Source organism: Anabrus simplex, chromosome 6, assembly GCF_040414725.1.
Source record: "Anabrus simplex isolate iqAnaSimp1 chromosome 6, ASM4041472v1, whole genome shotgun sequence".
Lineage (NCBI taxonomy): Eukaryota > Metazoa > Arthropoda > Insecta > Orthoptera > Tettigoniidae > Anabrus > Anabrus simplex.
Window position 1 is genome coordinate 294,493,075 of NC_090270.1, and position 21,729 is coordinate 294,514,803.

Sequence of the window (21,729 nt, forward strand, 5' to 3'; positions counted from 1 at the left end):
ATTATGTTTTTCTTTTCTTCAAAAGTTTTTAACGAAAATGACTTGTTCATTAAGCTTTCTATTATACACGAGCATTCTGGGTCCGCCAACTCACTTATTTTCGGAGTAGAAGGGACAGCACTCTTTTAATGTTTAATACGTTGTGCAGTCCTATAGGCTATCTTTAACTAACAAAAATTAATTATAAATTCACACTTTAAAAAGAGAAGTCACATCGTATTATAACAGAAAACAGTAACACAATAATATAACAATGCCGTTTTGAGCGCGGCGGAAGGAATGAAGGGAAAGATTAGCACCGACGTTATAAGCTCTTGTTTCCACTTTCCACTGTGGTAACACGACAGCAGAGCGTAGCACGATACATAGTGTCGAGGGGAAAGAGGCCTTGCTTCGCGCAGGCGCAGTAATACTCGCCTAGCTGTTAGAAGAGATTCACAGCGTAACCACTGCATGGAGTGGTAACAGCCTCTCGCTCAGCTTTGCCGGTGGCAAACTGTTGCAATAGAGTCCTGGCGACACGTCCCGGCGAAGAAACAAAAATATTAATTATGAATATTAAAGAATATTCTATCTTTATATTTTCAAACTGTTACCACTGGTAACATTGGATACTAGCACGCTTTGCCACTGAGAAAGTGATTATAAATTTTTGGAATACATAAAATATTCTCATAATTTATTATATTGTATTTACCTAAAATTCGTAGCTTATATCCCTAGGATGTTTTCAACATTGAGTTGCTTGTCTGTGGATTATTTTTTTACAAGTTACTTTACGCCGCACCGACACAGGTAGGTTTTATGGCAACGATGGAATAGGAAAGGGCTAGGAGTGGGAACGAAGCAGAAAGCCTTAATTGAGGTACAGCCCCAGCATTTGCCTGGTGTAAAAATGGGAAACCACGGAAAACCATCAGTAGGGCTCGAACACACTATCTCCTGAATGCAGGCTGACACCTGCGCGCCCCGAACCTGTTATGCTGAACAGGAGCCTTGTGGGGGATGGGAAGATTGGAAGGGGTAGACAAGGAAGTGGAAAGGAAGCGGCCGTGGCCTTAAATTAGGTACCATCCTGGCATTTGCCTGGAGGAGAAGTGGGAAACCACAGAAAACCACTTCAAGGATGGCTGAGGTGGGAATCGAACCCACCTCTACTCAGTTGACCTCCCGAGGCTGAGTGGAGCCCATTCCAGCCCTCGTATCAATGTTCAAATTTCGTGGCAGAGCCGGGAATCGAACCCGGGCCTCCGGGGGTGGCAGCTAAACACACTAACACTATATCACATAGGCGGATCTAAAGGAATTTACGTTGGTAAATTCAAATCATGCTTTTGCTGGCAGGACCTAGTGTTTACAGTGCACTATGTCTTCTGGTATGGGCTAGAGCAATTTTGTTACTTTCATTGATCTGTCTCTGTCTTATCCTTGGCTTTGACAATATGAAAGTGACTGAGGTACGAGCGATGCTAGTAATGCCATTCCTTCTGCAGCCAGTCCCTGCTATGAATGATGTGAAAATGTTGCTCATAGGGTCGGTTGGTGCATGCATTTCAGTGGGCTTGGCTGACTGATATGTAATAGCAACTTCTGGCTCGGTGAGGAAAGCAACGGGAAACTACCTCACTCCTCATTTCCCTAGTACGCCTCTTCAGAGATGCCTATGCCATCTATGACAGCTGATGGCAGAGCTGTTTAGGATCCAACCTGCCTTAGGGCTGAAGGCTGAACATACATACAAATTCAAATCTGAAATCAGAATTGCTCTATCAGGGATAGGTTTCCGTGAGGTATCACTGTTTGCGACAAATATGCTAGTTTTATAGCCTAAAAAGAAAAAGAACCTGTACCTGAAGGTGCTCAAATACGTCAGCCTCCCGTCGGTAGATTTATTGACAGACAAAAGAACTCCTGCGAGACTAAATTCCGGCACCCCGGCGTCTCCGAAAACCGTACAGGTAGTTAGTGGGACGTAAAGCAAGTAACATTATTAACAAAAAACGTCCTTGGAAGTAGAAGAGACCCTAAATATAAAGAGTTTGTGAAAGAAACGATCAAAGCTTGTGAAGATTAGGACGCAATTTATCCTTGAAAGTACGTTTCATGGACGCATCTATACTACTTTCCAGATAGTTGTATTGATGTATCACATGAGCATGGAGAAAGAGTTGATAAAGACCATGGAGGAACGGTATGAAGGAAAATTATTATCCACAATGTTAGCCGATTATTGCTGGAGAATAATTCAGGAGAAGAATGATGTTCAATACAATAGGAAAAAAATAAAACATGAAACATTGTGGTGGAAAATTTCTGTCCATATTTTCCATTTTTTATTAACATTCTCCTGAATGACTCTTAACAAGTTAGAACGTTATGTGAGCACTTCAACTGCCATCTTCTGTTACTCTCCTAATGTTTATAGGTTACCTTATTTGAATTTCTGTCAGTAAGTTACGTCTATGACTAAATTAAAACTATGTATATCTGTCTGTCTGTTAGGTCATCAGCCCAGAGGCTGGTTGGATCCTCAAATAGCACCACCAAAGGTTATGCGGTTATAAGGAAACCCCAAAAACCAATGGCAGCACCAAAATGAGGCGTACTAGGCAAGATGAGGAGTGAAGTAGTTTGCCATTGCTTTCCTCACTGGGTCAGAAAGTGCTATTACAGCACGACTGACCCTATGAGCAGCACCTTTCATAACACTCAGACGCACTAGTCGTGCTCTGAATGTCATTACTCAGCACTACCCATACCCCAGCAACTTCCATATTGTCACAGCCATGGATGTTGACTGGGACTTCGGTGGAAGCCACACTTTACTCTGGCCTGTGCCAAGAGATGGATGTAAAAGTACTGCATCCATCAAGAAATGACAGCAGGCAGAACTATGTATATAATGATATGAAAATATTAACAGAAATTAAAATTCGGATTACTCTTAAATTATCCCTGATGTTTGGAAACTAAAGAAACAGATTTGAAGTCAGCTTTAAAATATCAGTGAGAATCATGCATTTTTTCTCCAGAAGTAGGCCTCTTTGTAAAACAGTGTTATTTATAAGCATGACCAGCCCTCTAACGATCTTATAGTCAGTTCACGTAGTTTTTAACCAGCCTGTATAAAATCTTTTGGTCTTGTAACATGTACATCTATATTTTTCTTTTATGCGTGGACTCTGAACAGGTCTGGTGCAGGTCTTCCGAGTTGCCGCCGTATAGGTGACCTGCGCGTCTATGAGGATGGGGCGTGCCTATGATGAATTCTAAAGATGAAGACGGCAAAAACACACAGCCCTCGAGCCATCGAAATTAATCAATGAAGGTTAGAATCTCCGACCCGGCCGGATATCAAACCCAGAACCTCTTAGACCAAAGGTCAGCACGCTAAACATTTAGTCATGGAGCCGGACAACATCTATTTAAAAAGAAGTCTATATCGGCTCTGGCCATCTGTATGAGGCAAGCCACCTATCTCCGGAGTGATAGGTGGTTTGAGAACTACCGATACAGGTGCTCTTTATTGCGCTCCTCTGTCGGTCATTATTTCATATAATAAATGTTAAGAACATCGAGAATATGTTATATGCTTAGTTTATGTTGTAAATGATAGTCTTAGATTATGTTAATATTTAATATTAATTTTGCGAGTTACTGAGTACGGGATTGGCGCGTATCTTCTCAGACATTGGCTGACAGAGAGTTGTAGTGATGTATCACATGAGCAGGCCTGGTGCAGGTCTTCCTAGTTGACGCCGTATAGGCGACCTGCGCGTCTATGAGGATGGGGCGGGAATCAAACCCGCGGCCGGGTGCCAGGCGGACGCGTTTCTCCCTACACCACGGGGCAGGACATAATCCGGCCTTAATCTGGACTAACTTTAGTTCTGGTCAAGAGGTAGTTTAGCTGAGGGCTATCTACATTAACAGGGAAGTCGTACGTGAAGTTGCATTAGTGCACGAAATACGAGAGATGATAAGACGCAAAACGGTACAGATATCATTTTACTAAGATCAATACAATAGATCTGGGAGAACTTGTGCTGACACGAATTTTCTTTGTAATACAGCATGTGTTGATACTTGGTGAATTTTCCGTCCAAGTACCAACCTAGCCTGATATTGCTTAGTAGGTAGCATTACCGAGCTCGATAGCTGCAGTCGCGTAATTGCAGCCAGTATCCAATATTCGGGAGATAGTGGGTTCGAACCCTACTGTCGGCATCCCTGAAGATGGTTTTCCGTGGTTTCCCATTTTCACACCAAGCAAGTGCTGGGGGTGTACCTTAATTAAGGCCACGGACGCTTCCTTCCCACTCCTAGCCCTTTCCTCTCCCATCGTCGCCATAAGATCTACCTGTGTCGGTGCGACGTAAAGCAACTTGCAAAAAAAAAAAAAAAGTAGGTAGCATGGCTCATGCTGTATATTTGGTGCTAATTTAATGAGAATAAATTTTTAACAGATGTTGACAATTTAAATTTTGAAAAGCAGATTAGATGTATTAGAAGCGTATATCTAATGACTACACCGTTTGAGTATATGCAGTGACATAGTTTTAGGGATATATTTATTACAATGTTATTGGCAAGCAGTAAAAGCTCCTAATGTGTACTGGTGTTATTCCTGGTTCCCGCTAGCTTGTCCGCTAAGCAGCTCGGTCACGACGATCGCAATCTAGTACAACATTAACTGAGCCCGAATGAGCCGGAAACAATCTAGACGGCTGTGATTATACGATAAGGGTGTTTATTTGAGAGACGTGATATTACATAGAGCTATCTTATGAAGTAATCATCTTGTTCCAAACTTCAACGAGAAGTGAGTTAAATATAGCACCGTACAAAATGGTGTGTGCTACTACAGAAAATAAAAATAAAAATCCACAGCCTGTTTCCTGTCATTTGATCGGGTCAGGGATGGAATTAATGAAGCCCCCATCTAGTGACGAGGATAGAAATTGTGCCAACTGCCGAAGCCTGACTGACTGATGAGATGAAATGATACTGGAAAGTGTTGCTGGAATGAGTGATGATAGTAAAAACCGGAGTACCCGGAGAAAGACCTGTCCAGCCTTCGCTTTGTCCAGCACAAATCTCTAATGGATTGACCGGGATTTGAACCACGGAACCAAGCGGTAAAGGGCCAGCGCTCTGCCACCTGAGACACGGAGGCTCTGTGTGCTACTAAAGAAGGTGTTTCAATTTATGATTAGCCAGGTTGAGTGGCCCAGATGGAAGAGTGCTGACTTTCTGAGCGTAAGTTGAGGGGTTCGATGCCGACTCGGTCCGCTCAGTATTTTATTGTGCCCAAATACTTCAAATCTGTATCTGGCTAGAAAAAATCTCCAGCTAGTCAAATTTCCAGCACATAAGCGTTGCTGAAAGCCGTAAAAAGATTATTCGGACTTGAAACTAAAGAAATTGGCTTCCGTTCATAGTCGTGATTAGTCCGGAAAAAGGCGCTACCAACTATAAACCAGTAGCAGACGAATGATTCCCTTATCCATAAACGGTTATTTCCGTTAGTCCGAGGATGATGCGGCCTTAATCTAGACTAACTTTAGTTCTGGTCCAGATGTAGTTTAGCTGAGGGCTATCTATATTAACAAGGAGGTCGCACATGAAGTTGCATTAGTGCATGAAATACGAGAGATGAGCAGACACACACCGGTATTAATTTCAAGAACAGGTATCATTTTACTAACATCAGTACAATAGATCTGGGAGAACGTGTGCGGTAGAAACTATACGAGAAATTAGTTCTCGTTGCCCTGCGTTTTTAAGCAAGATAGGAAATTCAAGACAATACCACAGATTGGCACGGAATCATCCAGTCCACATTTGTCCGAATTATTTACGAAGTGTTAGTTGATATCGCTAGTCTCTTATTTTAGCACGAAGAATTACCTCCTGTCCGCCTCTTTGGTATAGTGGTTAGTGTGATTAGCTGCCACCCCCGGAGGCCAGAGTTCGGTTCCCAGCTCTACCACGAAATTTAAAAAGTGGTACGAGGACTGGAACGGGGTCACTCAGCCTTGGGAGGTCAGCTGAGAAGAAGGGGTTTCGATTCCCTCCTCATCCATCCTCGGAGTGGTTTTCCGTGGTTTCCCCCTTCTTCACCAGGCAAATGCCAGGATGCTACCTAACTTAAGGCCACGGTCGCTTCCTTTCCTCTTCCTTTCAATCATCCTATCCCCCACAAGGCCCCTGTTCAGCAATGGGTGAGGTACTGTTCCTCCTCTCCATTTGTATCCCCGATCCAAAGCCTCACGCTCCAGGACACTGCCCTTGAGGCGGTAGAGGAGGGATTACCTGCTGAGTCCGAGGAAGGCACCAATCCTGGACGATAAACGGACTAAGAAAGTAAATGTGAAAAGGAATTCCTCTTGAAAAGGGAAGATGACTGGCATGGGAACTGTGTGTTTGTGTGTCCCAACACTCTCCTCTTCATATTCACACTACCCATCACACTGCAAACCATCAAAGAAACACGCAATAATGAATAGAGAGTTGGCGTCAGAAAGGCCATTTTACCATAAAACTGAGCCAGATTCACATTTGCTAGAGACGAAGAAGAAACAGCATGTGCCATTACAGGTTTGTCAACGTATGTAATTGGTAACTTATTATTATTCTACCGGTTGAGTTGGCCGTGCGCGTAGAGGCGCGCGGCTATGGGCTTGCATCCGGGAGATCGTGGGTTCGAGCCCCACTGTCGGCAGCCCTGACGATGGTTTTCCGTGGTTTCCCATTTTCACACCTTAATTAAGGCCACGGCCGTTTTCTTCCAACTCCTAGGCCTTCCCTATCCCATCGTCGCCATAAGACCTATCTGTGTCGGTGCGACGTCAAACAACTAGCAAAAAAATAATATTGTTCCGAGGTATCTGTGGAACAGCAGAGGTGAAAGAAGGTGCGGGGGTGAACGGGCCTCAAAATACGAAATTAACGTTAAGATAAAATTTAACAAGGTTATATTTTCTTTTCAAAATCAAGAAATAACAAGCATGGCAGGTACAGAGTAGCAAGGGAACAAAGTACAATTACAGTATTTACAGGATTTGGGCTTCGAGCCCCGAACTCACAATTCTTGAGCAATTAGCCCAGTTTTACCCCAAAACAAGTTTCAACAGAGGGGCAGAAAACCCCATTCATGCCCAGGAGCACTTGCTCCAAATTACACAGTAAAGCCTCCTTGAGGGGCGCAGAAAACAAAATTTGCAAGAAAGAGCAACTCGCTCTCAAAATTTAAGCCTGTCAAAGGCCACACCAAATTCCACTTTCAAGCTGTCCTCTAAGGACATAAACACAGGGGTAAAATACCCAACCTACTGAGGCCTATTAAGTGAGAAAAGGTTAATTACATGGCCTCTAAAATACCAATTTGAGAGGAGGCGATCTGCACTCCTAATACATTTTGTTTAAAACCTAATCTGGCTCTAGGCCGCTAATGCAAGGGCTAATCCATACTAAAGAGGTGACTTATAGAAGGAAACAATTTACATTACGTTAAGGAAGAAAGGTTGTGAAAATAAGTTCACCTCAATGCAATATGAGTGGGAGCTCGAGAGGGTTAAGCACTCTCTATCCCAATATGTTGTTAAAACAGAAAGAAATGACACCGAGTGTCTTTACATTATTAAAGGAAAGTTACATGGAAAAGGCTTCGGACCTGCCCCGAGAGTTAAACTGCTGAGCTAGCAAGAAAAGAAGTTATTAAAAGGCCATTACCTTGTGGATGAACTGCTGCCCGAAGAAAGAGGCGCTTCCCGCCCCCTGCTACGTACTTTACACACAGAAAGATGTTACTGAAGTGGCGCGGAGACCCGAAAATGAGCAGTTTATATACTCTCGCGGAAAGTTCGAGGCGTTTCAGGAATGAGAACACCCTCCCACAAAAACTTTATTGGCTAGGGTTAAGCAACATATCCCCTTTGGAGAAGATACACCGGATTGGTCATAAATTAATTAATGAAATTCGGGATTGGCTAAATTCAAAACAAGGGGAAAGAAAGGGTTATACAGCCAACTTAAACAATAACAGAAAGAAATTTAACAAGGAACAAACTTTTGAAATAAAAATTTCTCCAAAAAACAGTTCTTTCAATTCGCACTAGGGTGCACCATTGTAGTTCTTCAGTAGTGTCCTCTGGAAGAGAATGTTCACACTTCTTACTACAGGCAAAACAAAAATACATCGAAAACGACCCAGTTCAGAAACTTCAAAATTTCCAAGTAGTGACATCTTCTGAGAAACTTGAAAATTAATACAGTAGATAAAGTTCAGACTTCCTCCAGCAGAGGAGTTTCAACTGGCGCAAAGTTTGAATTAGCGGCGTGGAGGTGTACCACCCGGTACAAACATTATTCTGGGTTCTAGGTCAAATGTTTTCCCCTGTGGGTGGGGGTGGTAGAATAGCACCCACGGTAACTTCTACCTGTCGTAAGAGTTCACTAAAAGGGGCCCCAGAGAGATCTGAATTTGGGAGCATGGGTATGACCACGAGGCACTTAGCTGAGTCCTGGCGTTCTTCCACTTACTTTTGCCAAGCTCTTCACTTTCATCTATCCTATCCGATATCCCTTGGTCAACTATTGTTCTTTTCCGACCTCGAAGCTATTAGGTTGCGAGGCCTAGGGAGTCTCATTCTCTCACCTTTCGTGACCCGTATCTTTCTTTGGCCGATACCTTCATTTTTCGAAGACTGCCGGCAGCCCTGAAGATGGTTTTCCGTGGTTTCCCATTTTCACACCAGGGAAATGCCGGGGTTGTACCTTAAGTATGGCCACGGTCGATTCCTTCAAATTCCTAGGCCTTTCCTACCCCATCGTCGCCATAAGACATATCTGTGTCGGTGCGACGTAAAACAAATAGAAAAAAATAGCATTCCTCGAAGTGTCAGGCCCCTTCATTTTTTCCTGTGATTAGTGTTAATAGGAGATGTTTGCCTTGTTTTATTACCTCTTAAAACAATAATCACCACCACCACCATCCCTAGGTTACATTTGATGCTGATTGTTGAATGTTAGACAATGTGGCACGTTGGAAGGGAGGAGTTCACGATTCTGGAACTTTTTAACGAGAGGAGCATAAAAAATATATTTTAAACGGAGAATTTGGTCATATGTGGCATCCAGTTCCGTTATTAAAACTTCGTTGTCACACAGTGTTCCCGTTCTCTCATGCGTCTGTTACGTTAAACAAACTATATTTATCCATAACTTACGTATTGTACCACTTACTCTTTATGTTCTTCTTCTTCTTAGCTATTTCTCAATTTATTGTATTCAGTATTTGTTGTGGATTTTTCACTAGTTATACGACCGAATGCCCTTCCTGACGCCAGCTGTATGTGGTCGCATGTATTCACTATTTCGTGTTTCTATGATGACTAGTGAAGTGGTATGCTGTGTACAGATGAAAGGAACTGTATTAAGACGAACAAAATCTCCCATTCACAAAGCGTATCGTAGGTATTAATCATATGTAGTTAAAATTACCAGCCTAGCCGGGAATCGAAATCGGGGCCTTCCGAATCGAAGGCGAGTTCGCCGAAATTTCAGCCAAAGATCCGAATCATGGGAATCGACGTGATCTCCTTGGCCTTTCCTGTTTGAAAAGCAAAGGCAGACCCATTCTTCACTCCACTATAAATGATGTCATATTGCTGGCTCTGGTTTCAGCAGAAGTTCCTGCTATATTAGGACCCACAGGCTGCTACCTTTCAGACGGTAAAAGGCCAGACGAAATGACACTTCCTTCGGAATTTTACCTGTGCCGACTCATTTGCCCAGTGCAATTTTCCCCTTTCGTCACTGAGTGATGGAACTGCAGCCGCATATAGGGAAATGCTGAAAGAAGAAATTACAGCGATTTGGTGGACAAGTTTTTCTTCGTGCCAGTAGCCATCGAATTGAGTGGTACTCGGGGTAATGATGGCTCAATTTTATCAAAGGGGTTGGCCAACGGATTGCTTGAATTTCCGGCGATATGCAATGAACTGCTTTCCTTATTCAGCGCATCAGCATAGCTCTAATGCGTGGTAATGTCATATCCATTTCCAGGACACTACCACCTGGTAAAAAGCTGGAAGAAGTTTATCTTTTTTTTGTTTCTTTTTTTGCTAGGGGCTTTACGTCGCGCCGACACAGATAGGACTTATGGCGACGATGGGAGAGGAAAGGCCTAGGAGTTGGAAGGAAGCGGCCGTGGCCTTAATTAAGGTACAGCCCCAGCATTTGCCTGGTGTGAAAATGGGAAACCACGGAAAACCATTTTCACGGCTGCCGATAGTGGGATTCGAACCTACTACCTCCCGGATGCAAGCTCACAGCCGCGCGCCTCTACGCGCACGGCCAACTCGCCCGGTGTTTATCTTTTTTAATGCATGAGATTTTATTTTATGGATATTCAGGATATATTAGATTACTATTTTAATTGAAATCTGGACAAATAAACATAAATTATAGCTTATATTTTTCATATTCGGGATATCTCATATAGTATATTCCCTACATCAGTTAGTTATATCATCAATGTTCCGCCTGGAAACATCAGGTTGTATTTATTAACTGACGTGAATGTCGCATGTATGATGTCAATTTTGTACATTACAGTGCACGTCTATTGAATTCATGATTTTTGATGCGAGAGTAAATGATAAAGTTACTAGTAATTTGCACGACCGGACAAAATGTTATGAATTTGTGTCAAAGCACAGTAGCGGCTTCAAATGAAGGCAACTGGGCGTGTACTGGGATTGTGTATGTGCTTTCGTGCAGCTACGTATGTGGACATACGTTTCAGTCAGATTGACTTTCAAATTCTACTTGTGTTTCATATGCAATTTATTGGCAGTTAAATTTGGGAGGTTTCTCCGTGGCTCAGGCGGCAGCGCACTGGCCTCTCACCGCTGGTTCCGTGGTTCAAACCCCGGTCACTCCATGTAAGATTTGTGCTGGGCAAACCGGAGGTGGGACGGGATTTTCTCCCGGTACTCCAGTTTTCCCCGTCATCTTTCATTCCAGGAACACTCTCCATTCTCATTTCATTTCATTTCATCTGTCAGTCATTAAACATTGCCCCAGAGGAGTGCTACAGGCTTCGGCAGCCGTCACAGTTCCTATCCTCGCTGCTAGATGGGGCTTTATTCCTGCCATTCCTAACCCGGTCGAATGACTGCAAACAGGCTGTGGATTTTCATTTAAATTTGTAAACGACGTTGGTTAGACGCAATCACTTAGTGAAGCTATGGAAATATACGAGGCCACAAAGCCAGCAAGTAAATGATTATGAAGTTGCTTTATTAACTGACTGGCGCTTGCAGACTGAACACTAAAAAAGGTATAACAGTTTATAACGTATGCATGTACGGCTCCTTCGCTGAATGGTCAGCGTATTCACCTTCGTTACAGAAGGCCCCGGGTTCGATTCCGGACAGTGTCGGATAATTTAACCTTAAATGGTTATTCCCCTAGCACGGGGACTGGGTGTCTGTACTGTCCACAAAATTCATGCAAACTCACACACCACACACAACACTGTCCACTACAAAAATAATAGTAGTAACAGTAGTAGTAGTAGTAGTAGTAGTAGTAGTAGTAGTAGTAGTCGTATTTAGCTACCAGATAAGTTGGCTGTGCGGTTTGAGGCGCGCAGCTGTGAGTTTGCATCTGGAAGATAGTGGGTTCGAGCCCCACTGTCGGTAGCCCTGAAGATGGTTTTCCGTGGTTTCCCATTTTCACGCCAGGTAAATGCTAGAGCTGTACCTTAATTAAGACCACGGTTACTTCCTTCCCACTCCTAACCGTTTGCTATCCAATGTCGTCCCCATAAGGCCTATCTGTGTCGGTGCGACGTGAAGCAAATTGTGAAAAAAAGTATTTAGCTATTGGTTTTAAATCAGACCCCCACAGGCAGGTCTCTTGGCGACAGTGGGTTAGGACTGTGAAGGAAGTGACTGTGGCTTTGATTAAGGTACAAACTGATGTGAAAATTGGGAACCACGGAAAACCATCTTAAGCCTCTAGGTGGAGGGAGAATTTATAATAAAAAAGCTCCCTTTACTAAATTAGCGTTGAACTGTACAAAATACTCCTTTATACAGCCACTTATGCTTGCTATATTCCTACGGGAGACCAAACTCTGGAAGTTTCTGTTTGAGCGGCTACAGTACAGTCCAAGCAGATCACTCTGCTAACTCGCTATTCACTGCCATGGGAGTCGGTTCATTTGACGCGATTAATGCGTGCGGGGAAGGGAAGGGAGGTAGTCCCAATACTTGCCATAGAAATTAATTACCTATTGTTAGACTAGATCTAGTTCTACACCACATTGCACGTTCTCAGCCCGTATACAGGTATCTTGACTGATGTTGATGGATTGTTCTATCCAGCTCAGGAATGACAAACATGGTCGATAAGGAACTCGTAGAACATGACTTGTCGAGTTTATTGTAACGGAGTGATTTCTAACTTCCCGAATACTGAAAACAACCACAATTTTACTTCTCTACACTATTTCGTTTTGCGATCCTACTACGCTGTCGTAGCATGGGGAGAGGTGATACTCCTACGTGGCACGTCCCAGGTGGCGGATATGGTGGTCCTAACAGGCTTGCCGGCGTACTTGAGCGAAATAAAACACACAACTAAGAGGCGACTAAATGGAGCGACCAAGTGATGCTGAATTTTTAACCATGAAATTGCCTGTGATTCTACGCGAGGAACACCATGAATCGACCTCCTTTTTTGCTAGTGGCTTTACGTCGCACCGACACAGATAGGTCTTATGGCGACGATGGGATAGGAAAAGCGTAGGAGTTGGAAGGAAGCGGCTTGGCCTTAATTAAGGTACAGCCTCAGCATTTGCGTGGTGTGAAAATGGGAAACCACGGAAAACCATCTTCAGGGCTGTCGACAGTGGGATTCGAACCCACTATCTGCCGGATACAAGCTCACAGCCGCCTCTAACCGCACGGCCAATTCGCCAGGTGAATCGACTTTTCGTGCGATTAGTACCACTATGTGAGGAATACCATAGGTCTGTGGATGGATCACTATGGGTTTACAATACCCGTGTATAGTATCCGCCACTATCACGGAGGCTTGCCACTGCCCAGGTTCCGTTGGAACACCCCAAGGTTAACCTCGCTGGGGTGTGTTAGCATATGGTTGTAGACATCATGGCTCTGCGTTTCGAGGAACACTACGGGTCCGGGCTTTGCCTGTGGTTAGTACCACAATATGAGCGACACTATGGGTCTTCATTGCATGTGATTAATACCCTTTATGTGAGGAACACCAGGGGATAGTACGGGTACCTGTGATTAGTACTACTTTTCTACTATTCTTTTGAAAGTAATGAATACGCCTAATTCACGTATCTACCGCAGATGTTTAGCTTCTGGTTACGAAAGTCTTTCTGAAAATTAAGCAACGTGCCTTACTCGATTATGATCTGGTCATGATAGCCTCTGTGTGGTCTGAAACAACACTGGTATTTTTCCTACTTAATATCCACCATACATCAGACTCTCCTTTCCAAAGTACCCGTGAACACCTTGCCTAGTAAACTGATCGGTAAAATACCTCCATAACTGTTGTAATCCTTCTTGTTCCCTTGCTTAGTGTGGTTCCACGTCCCATTTATTTAAATATTAAGAACTGAGTCTGAACATCACCTTGGTCTTCCTTAGAATTCCTTACCCTCCCACTTTTCTCCTAGGTAACTAGTTTTCCTCCATCCGAAATTCCCGAAGTTCCACGTGAAATCTTGGTATTTACTCGAGATCTGTTTGAAGTATATTACCCTGTAACTCACCTTGTCATTACTACAGAGAAACAGGTTGTCTCTCTCTATTAGTAAGAGGTATCTGGCTTATCAAAACACCTCAAGGGAGACATGCTATTAACTTCTATAATATGTAGGATTAACCTGGTTATTCGTATCCCACAGGATAATGTGTTATGTTGCTTGTTTGCAGACCATGCCGAAAGTAATTGGATCAGTGATGTGGGACGTGGGATTCCCATGCGTTTCGTCTGCCTTCTGCCTCATTCAGCTCGCCTTCCTGCAGCTTACGCAGGTGAGTACTTTGGAAATAAGAGGATTAAATGCGGATATGCAATGCTCGCTTCTTCTTACAACCGGATGTGTACGGTACTAAATTTTACAAAAAAAATATATTTCAGAATTAGTTCATAGCCACTAACAACAATATGCAGTTCCCTTCAACACTCTAGCGATTGAATCTATGAAAGCAATCATTCAGTGTTGAAAATAGTGTTATGTTTCACTCCCATTTTACCAACAAGCCTGAATCCTTCCAACGATATAATAAGTTCTATTTGAATATTTTGGTTTCATCATTTATTAAGAGTCCATCTCCTTGGCAGAAATGGTCATCAAAGAGGCCTTCAGTTCAGAGAGTTCGATGCATGGTATAACCGGAATTTTCGCCATGTGTGATTAAAAATCCTCTAACCCGAGGGCTGGATGTTTGTGGTTGTTATACGTCTTCATCTACGAAAACAACAGCACACTGCCATTCACGTGAGATTTCAATGTATTCCTCTGCACAGTGTTGGTTTCAGGAAGGGCATCCATCCATGAAAATGGCCTTAGTCATAATGAGCGACATATAGCAGATCCGAATACACTCCAGGGTTGTGGAAATTTAGCAAATAAAAGGTAAACAAGTTATTTAAAACTAAGAGGTTTTAAAGTATGCAATCTCATAGAGCTAGCTGAAAATAAAAAATTCACAGAGGCCTGTAAACTGAACGCTGAAAGGCACAATAGTCTATAATTATGATTTATGTAATGAATTAATATAATAATAATAATAATAATAATAATAATAATAATAATAATAATAATACAAGTTGGTAACTAGCCCGTCCCACGTTATTACCACAGGGACCATCGTCACCTTGGCCGCATTGTACATAAGTGAGAGTTCGTTGGCTAGCATCTCGTACTTTCTTCCTTTACTGGTTTCAGTCTGTTTTAGGATATTTTTGTTTGTGATTCCAACTTCAATTAATAATAATAATAATAATAATAATAATAATAATAATAATAATAACAATTATAGTTTTATTTCCAACTAACTACGTCCATGGTTTTCGGAGACGCCGAGATACTGGAATTTTGTCCCGAAGGAATTTTTTTACGGGTCGGTAAATCTTTCGATATGAGGCTGACATATTTGAGCAGCTTCAAACACCACAGGACTAAGCCTGAATTAAACCTGCAACTTCAGCTCAGAAGGACAGCGCTCTACTGTCTAGTGTCCTATTCAATAATAATAATAATAATAATAATAATAATAATAATAATAATAATAATAATAATAATAATAATAATAATAATAATAATAATAATAATAATAATAATAATTCATCTTTATCCCTCACATCATCTTCCCCTAATTTCTTCTCCTTCAGTTCTCGTTCATTATCTGTCCAGCTCCTTCTTAGTCTCCCCCTATTTCTAGTCCCATCCACAGTCATACCCATCACTCCCGTCCCTAGATAGCTTTCATCCCTTCGCATAATGTGTCCATACCATAGTAGTCTTCTCTCCTGTACTTTCTTAGATACTTCTGTCACTTTAACTGCTCCTCTGATTTTCTCATTTTGATGCGGTCCATTCTAGTGACACCACTCATCCATCTTAGCATCTTCACCTCTGCAACGTCTAATTTATTACATTGTGTCTTTGTTGTTGCCCGAGTCTCTGCACTATAAAACTTGGCTGGCCGCACTACTATCTTATAGGCTTTTCCTATAATAATAATAATAATAATAATAATAATAATAATAATAATAATAATAATAATAATAATAATAATAATAATAATTTTACGTACAACTAAATACTTTTACGGTTTATGGAGACGCCGAGATGGTGGAATTTTGTCCCGAAGGAGTTCTTTTAGGTGTCGGTAACTCATCCGAAACGAAGACCGATACGAAGCTGATGTATTTGAGCACCTTCAAATTCAATGAGAATAATCCGGGATCGAACCTGCCATCTTCAGCTCAGAAGGACAGCGTTCTACCGTCTGCGCTACTCAGCAGGATAATAATAATAATAATAATAATAATAATAATAATAATAATAATAATAATAATAATAATAATAATAATAATAATAATAATAATAATAATTTTGGAAGGATGAGAAGGCGAAAATTATCTGGCCAACAAACATGTTCAAACGCGCTCTTTGAATAAGCATAAGGAAGAAAAAAAGAAAAAGAAAGAAGAAGAAGATGTCCTCAACTATGGTGTACGGCTTGAGAGCCATGTCGAGAAATGAGCATCAAACACTAACATTCCGTGGGTTTCCGCCTATGTTCAAGTCCCTCCCCTGGAGAAGTTTATTTCTTCTATTAGCGCTTTCAAGCAGGTTATAAGCGACGTGCAGATTTAGCAACCCAGCCTCGCAAAGCCCGTCTGATTGGCTAACTTCAGCAGCTGATAAAATGACAACGGCCCGAGATATCTAAAAAAAAAAATCAGTATGACCAACCCTGTAACACTCATATATCCGATTCACGTTGTTTCCGACCACCCTGTACAGATCGGGTCGCATGCTAGCTCTTCTTCTATAGGCTAAGACAAGCCCAATTAGAAGTTTGACCTAATACGATTTTAACCTTTCTGGCCCTAGCCCTTGCTCTGCTGATAATATTTTTTGAAGGGTTGAAGGGTCGGAAATCTTCTTTTATCGTTTTCTTGATTGGTGTCAAGAGGGAATGATTATAGTACTCAGTTCTTCATCACCGGTAAACTGTAATTAACATCAACGCCATATGACTGACAGTATCATATTATGGTAAGCGAATTAACCGTTTCAGCCATAATGCTTAGGAATGGTAAATGCGTTTCAGCCCTCCAGTCAGAATAAAAATCCTTGAGGTAGTTAGGGATAGATCTTGGGCCTCTGGGTCAGAGGCCAGTATAATGTCATAGCAGTCACTTCTAGCAAAGGTGCATTAGTAATGCTAGCGTTTACTAACGAACAATGATAAGTTGTAACTTTCAGATTATTATTTATCGTGTTCCAAAAGTAAGTTGTTCATTAGTTTTTGTGATGAAGCTGCATAGTAAATCAAAGTGACACGCTATTCGGCTATGATGCGGTGACATATACGACGCTTAGATAAATTTGGGAGCGTTTTATATATGTAGAACCTCTTTCAGTATCATCTTCATTCGCACGTCATTCCACATGAGCTCTTTGAAATATAGCTTGCAGGCATGGCATTCGGAATGAAAACCAGCAAAACATTCCTTCATACACTCTTCAACTAAGTTTACTTTCTACTACTACTACTACTTCTTTTCGTTCCAAGTGATAATCGTGTCTTACTATATGGTCCGATTGTTTGCACTTTGTCCTTCATTCAATGCGATGAAGAAAACAAGGCGGTGCATTGATGGGTATATGCACTTTGTACGAACTGCAAGACTTGCATTGAACGTAAGAGAGGCTACGTATAAGAGCTGAGGCCACACAGAGCTCTCCGCTATGTTCGCTACGCACGCTACGTACGAGATGTACACTATGTTCACTACCCCACGTGCCTACACAGAAATCTAAGTTTTGTATGAGACTGCTCATTCTTTGCCGAGATGTTAGGTGATACTGTGCCATGGGTGAGCAGTGATGACTCCGACGATGAGTTACTGGTACTTTCCGTATGTAAGCGTAAAATGTAGGGGGTGCATGGCGTTAACTTACAGACGACAACATTTGGCGAATTTCATCATTTGATGAAGCAGTTACGTAATGATGAAGGTAAATTTAAAGAATATTTCCGAATAAATACGAACAAACCTTAATTCATATAGTAGAGAACTTGATACTAATAAACTAGGCAAATAACTAATAATTAAGATAATTGGTTTGCTTAATTTCAGGTACCTAGTAACTTGGAATTGTCCGGCCCCGCGGTGTAGGGGGCAACGCGTCCGCCTGTCACCCAGAGGCCCCGGGTTCGATTCCCGGCTGGGTCAGTGGGACTGGCTGTTTGTGACCTCCTTAATCTTCCTTTCCTCACACACAACATTCCACACTACCGCCATTCCATTTACACGCATTTAAGAACCTTGGAATTCGTTCTGATCCACGGCTTTCACATATCACATGGATAGGTCTCCCGTCAGTGAAAAAACATGTCCGTATTAAAGCCTCTCCGTTAAGAGGGTCAGAATTTTTCAACTACAAAATATATCATTCTCTTGTGCTGCTGGGATTAGCTGATGTTAGTAAAAGATTCCTCTGTGTAGATTTAAGGCAATGCGTAAGAGTTATTGATGGAAATGTGTTTGCCAACGATAATATTGGTAAGCACTTGAGATTACAAAGCACGGGATTACCTCCAGGTGTCCGACTCGTTGGCTGAATGGTCAGCGTACTGGCCTTCGGTTCAGAGGGTCCCGGGTTCGATTCCCGGCCGGGTCGGGGATTTTAACCTTCATTGGTTAATTCCAATGGCCAGGGGACTGGGTGTTTGTGCTGTCTCCAACATCCCTACAACTCACACACCACACATAACACTATCCTCAACCACAATAACACGCAGTTACCTACACATGGCAGATGCCGCCCACCCTCATCGGAGGGTCTGCCTTACAAAGGCTGCACTCGGCTAGAAATATCCACACGAAATTATTACTACCTCTAGGTGAAACTGTAGCGGGCGTTCCCTTACCTTACATTATAGCTGGTGATTAAGCTTTTCCTCTTAGAATGTACCTTATGAGACCTTTTCCCAAAACTGGTCGAAACCTCAGAGTAACTCATAGAAGACTTCATTTGTCGTCGTTCAAGAAGCAGATACACCGTACAAAATGCCTTTTGTATCCTTCCTTACTTCCTTACTTCTTCAATTAGTTGCTTAAGGGGCATTTTCAAACAAGCAAACACTGCGCCGAATGAGATATAATAACAGGAATTGTCAGTAGAGTGGGAAATTAGTGATGACGACCTGGCGCGCAGTGACACCTCGCAGCTATATAGTCCAGTGCGCATGCCCATCCAGCGCGACGTTTACCAAACATAGCCTAGAATCATACACTGAGCGACGCAGCTAACGTAGCGAACACAACGAACGTAGCGTACGGAACTCTGCGTGGCCATTCACATTATCAAGAAAGGAAGCTAATTTTCTGTTCGCGTACTTAGCGCTCTGTGTGGCCGCACCTTAGGAATAATATATTCGTTCAATAAGAGTAAAACGAAAAAATATTTAATTTGAATCCCCCATATAGTTCTGGATCATCCATTCCTTAATTTGGTATCCGATGAGCCCTGGATACGTTATCCATGTAAATTGTTAAGAGTTTACCACTAAAAAGAAGATTGTGTTCATCCCCTGTGTGAAAGGGATAAGGAAGGAAACCCTCTTAAGATGTGCTTAAATTTAAAATTTGATTTGATCCTCCTTGTTATATTTATTTTAAATCTGTTTTGATGATATCTTGTTGTTTGTTGCCAGCCTAATCTTTGTCGAACTCGGCGCTTTATTCCCTCTTTCCTTGTATTCTTGCATTTTAGAGACCTCGAGGCATTTTTGATAGAGACTTAATTACTTATTTACTTACTTAAATACTTATTCCTTGGCGCTACAGCCCCTATAAGGCTTTGGTCTCTAGACAATCTCCACCCGCTCTCCTCCGTTGACTGCTTTAGTTCTCCATCTTCTAACTCCCATCCTTCTCAAAATCCTCCTCCACGTTGCCAGACATTTGATTCTCGGTCTTCCCTTCATACGACATCCTTCTGGTTTCCCATCGAATAATTTCTTAATCGTCGTATTGTTTCTACATGTCCCAAACATCGCAGTCTACCACTCTTCATTTCTGATATTATAAATGGTTTATTATACAACTCTCTGATTTCCTTATTATTCCTGATTCACCCGAGACCACCATCTTTTACTGGTCCAAACACTTTCCTAAGCATCTTCTTTTCCCATCTCTGTATCAACTCCTCATCACTTTGTGCCATAGTCCAAGTCTCCGCACCATACATCACCACAGGTCTCACTGCCATGCGATGAACAGTCAGCTTCAGATTCCTACCAAGACTTCTTACTATAAATACTTTGCCTTAAGCCACTCCTGTTACCAGCTGCTATCCTAGGACATATTTCTTCTCTCATATCACTGTTTTCAGCTACCATTGACCCAAGATAGTTAAAGCTCTTGCAGTGTTCATATTCTTCCCCGTTCAAATTCTTACTTTTTCTACTTCATTATAGTTTTTTACTAGATGTTAACATGTAGTTATTTTTAATGTCATATACACATTTTTGTGATAACACGAATTAACTCACTCTTCTGACTGGTTAACAAGGAATTGAAGAAAACTTTCAAACAGTGCCAACGTCGCTTGAGGTTTATTTTCCTGAGATATTCCCCGCACGCACATTTAGTACATCTGACATGCTCCGTTAGTGGCCATTTTATTGCCTTCTCTCCATTCCCTTCGTGACAGACCCTTATACTTCTGGATCCACTTGTCGGCTGGAGTATATTGCTTAAAGAGGCACACGCCTTCTTCTCTACATGTTGCGTGAGACTACTTGGCCTGCCCGATCACGAATTGCCTCAAATGTGTTATGTTTATAGCTATCAATTTACATGAAATTACTTGAGTTAATTTCCCTTTTTAATTTATAAGGGAATCATTTGATTGTTGTAAAATCCTACAGGGAGGAATATATTGTAGCTGTACAGGTGGATCAAATAAAAAGGGGGAAATACTACAGAGTAGATTATCAGTCCAAATTCTCATTGTGTTGGCTCCCAGCTTCATTTGTGTTGCGGGACTATCTACTCCAAAGGAGAGAGTCTCGAGTAATGGAATAAAAAATAGCAAATAAACTGCGCAATGTCGTTACTATGCAGTATCATTTTGTTTTCAAATTACTGGGTGGTCGGAAACAACGTGAATTAGTATATGAGTGTTAGAGTGTTTGTGATACTTGTTATGGGGATACCCGTGGGGCAGAAAAAGGTTAAAGAAGGTACTGGGGTGAATGGGCCTGTCCACAATATCAAAATTAATTTAAAAATTGAACAGAAGGTTGTCAAAAACAACAAACTTGACAAATTTTCACTTGGTGAGAATAACAATGATATCTCAGGTACAATGAAAATTTCAAAATTTGGAAAATTCAAGATTTAGAACTTTTATAATTCTGGGCTTCAAGCCCCCAGGTTACAAATTTACAATTTCAAAGAGGTACAATTTAGGCAAGGGTAGAAATCCCCCAATTCAAGAGCATTTCACTCTAACAAATGTACAGCCTTCCAGAGGCACACCACAATATTACAGAAAAGTTAGAAAAGAGCTTACAGGCTCTCCATTTCTTACAGCCTACTCAAGGCAACATTACATCAAAAGCTTACAATCGTTGGCCTCTCAAGGCACGATTTACCAATTGGAAAAGTTTTACACAGGGGTATCTAGTACCCAACTTACTGGGCCTTTGCGGAAAAAGAACAGGTTAAATAACTGACCCGAACACAAACTGAATGGAGGCGTACACTTGCACTCCTGGATAATGAAATATAAAACATAACAAGGCTCTCAGGCCGATGAAACAGGGGCTAATTTCAAGCTACTGAGGTAGTTTGGATGGAAATAATTTTAATACATTACAGGAAGGAAAACAGTTACGAGTCGTAGTCACCTCAAACCAA

The 21,729-nt window shown here is 41.8% G+C and overlaps 1 protein-coding gene across 1 annotated transcript in view; it reads left to right on the forward strand.

The window, feature by feature from the left end:
- LOC136875989 (uncharacterized) overlaps positions 1–21,729 on the forward strand; it is a 440,031-nt gene that overhangs the window by 236,863 nt on the left and 181,439 nt on the right. Inside the window, exon 4 of the mRNA XM_068228292.1 lies at positions 13,989–14,090. Coding sequence (XP_068084393.1) covers positions 13,989–14,090 — 102 coding nt within the window. The remainder of the gene's footprint in view (positions 1–13,988; positions 14,091–21,729) is intronic.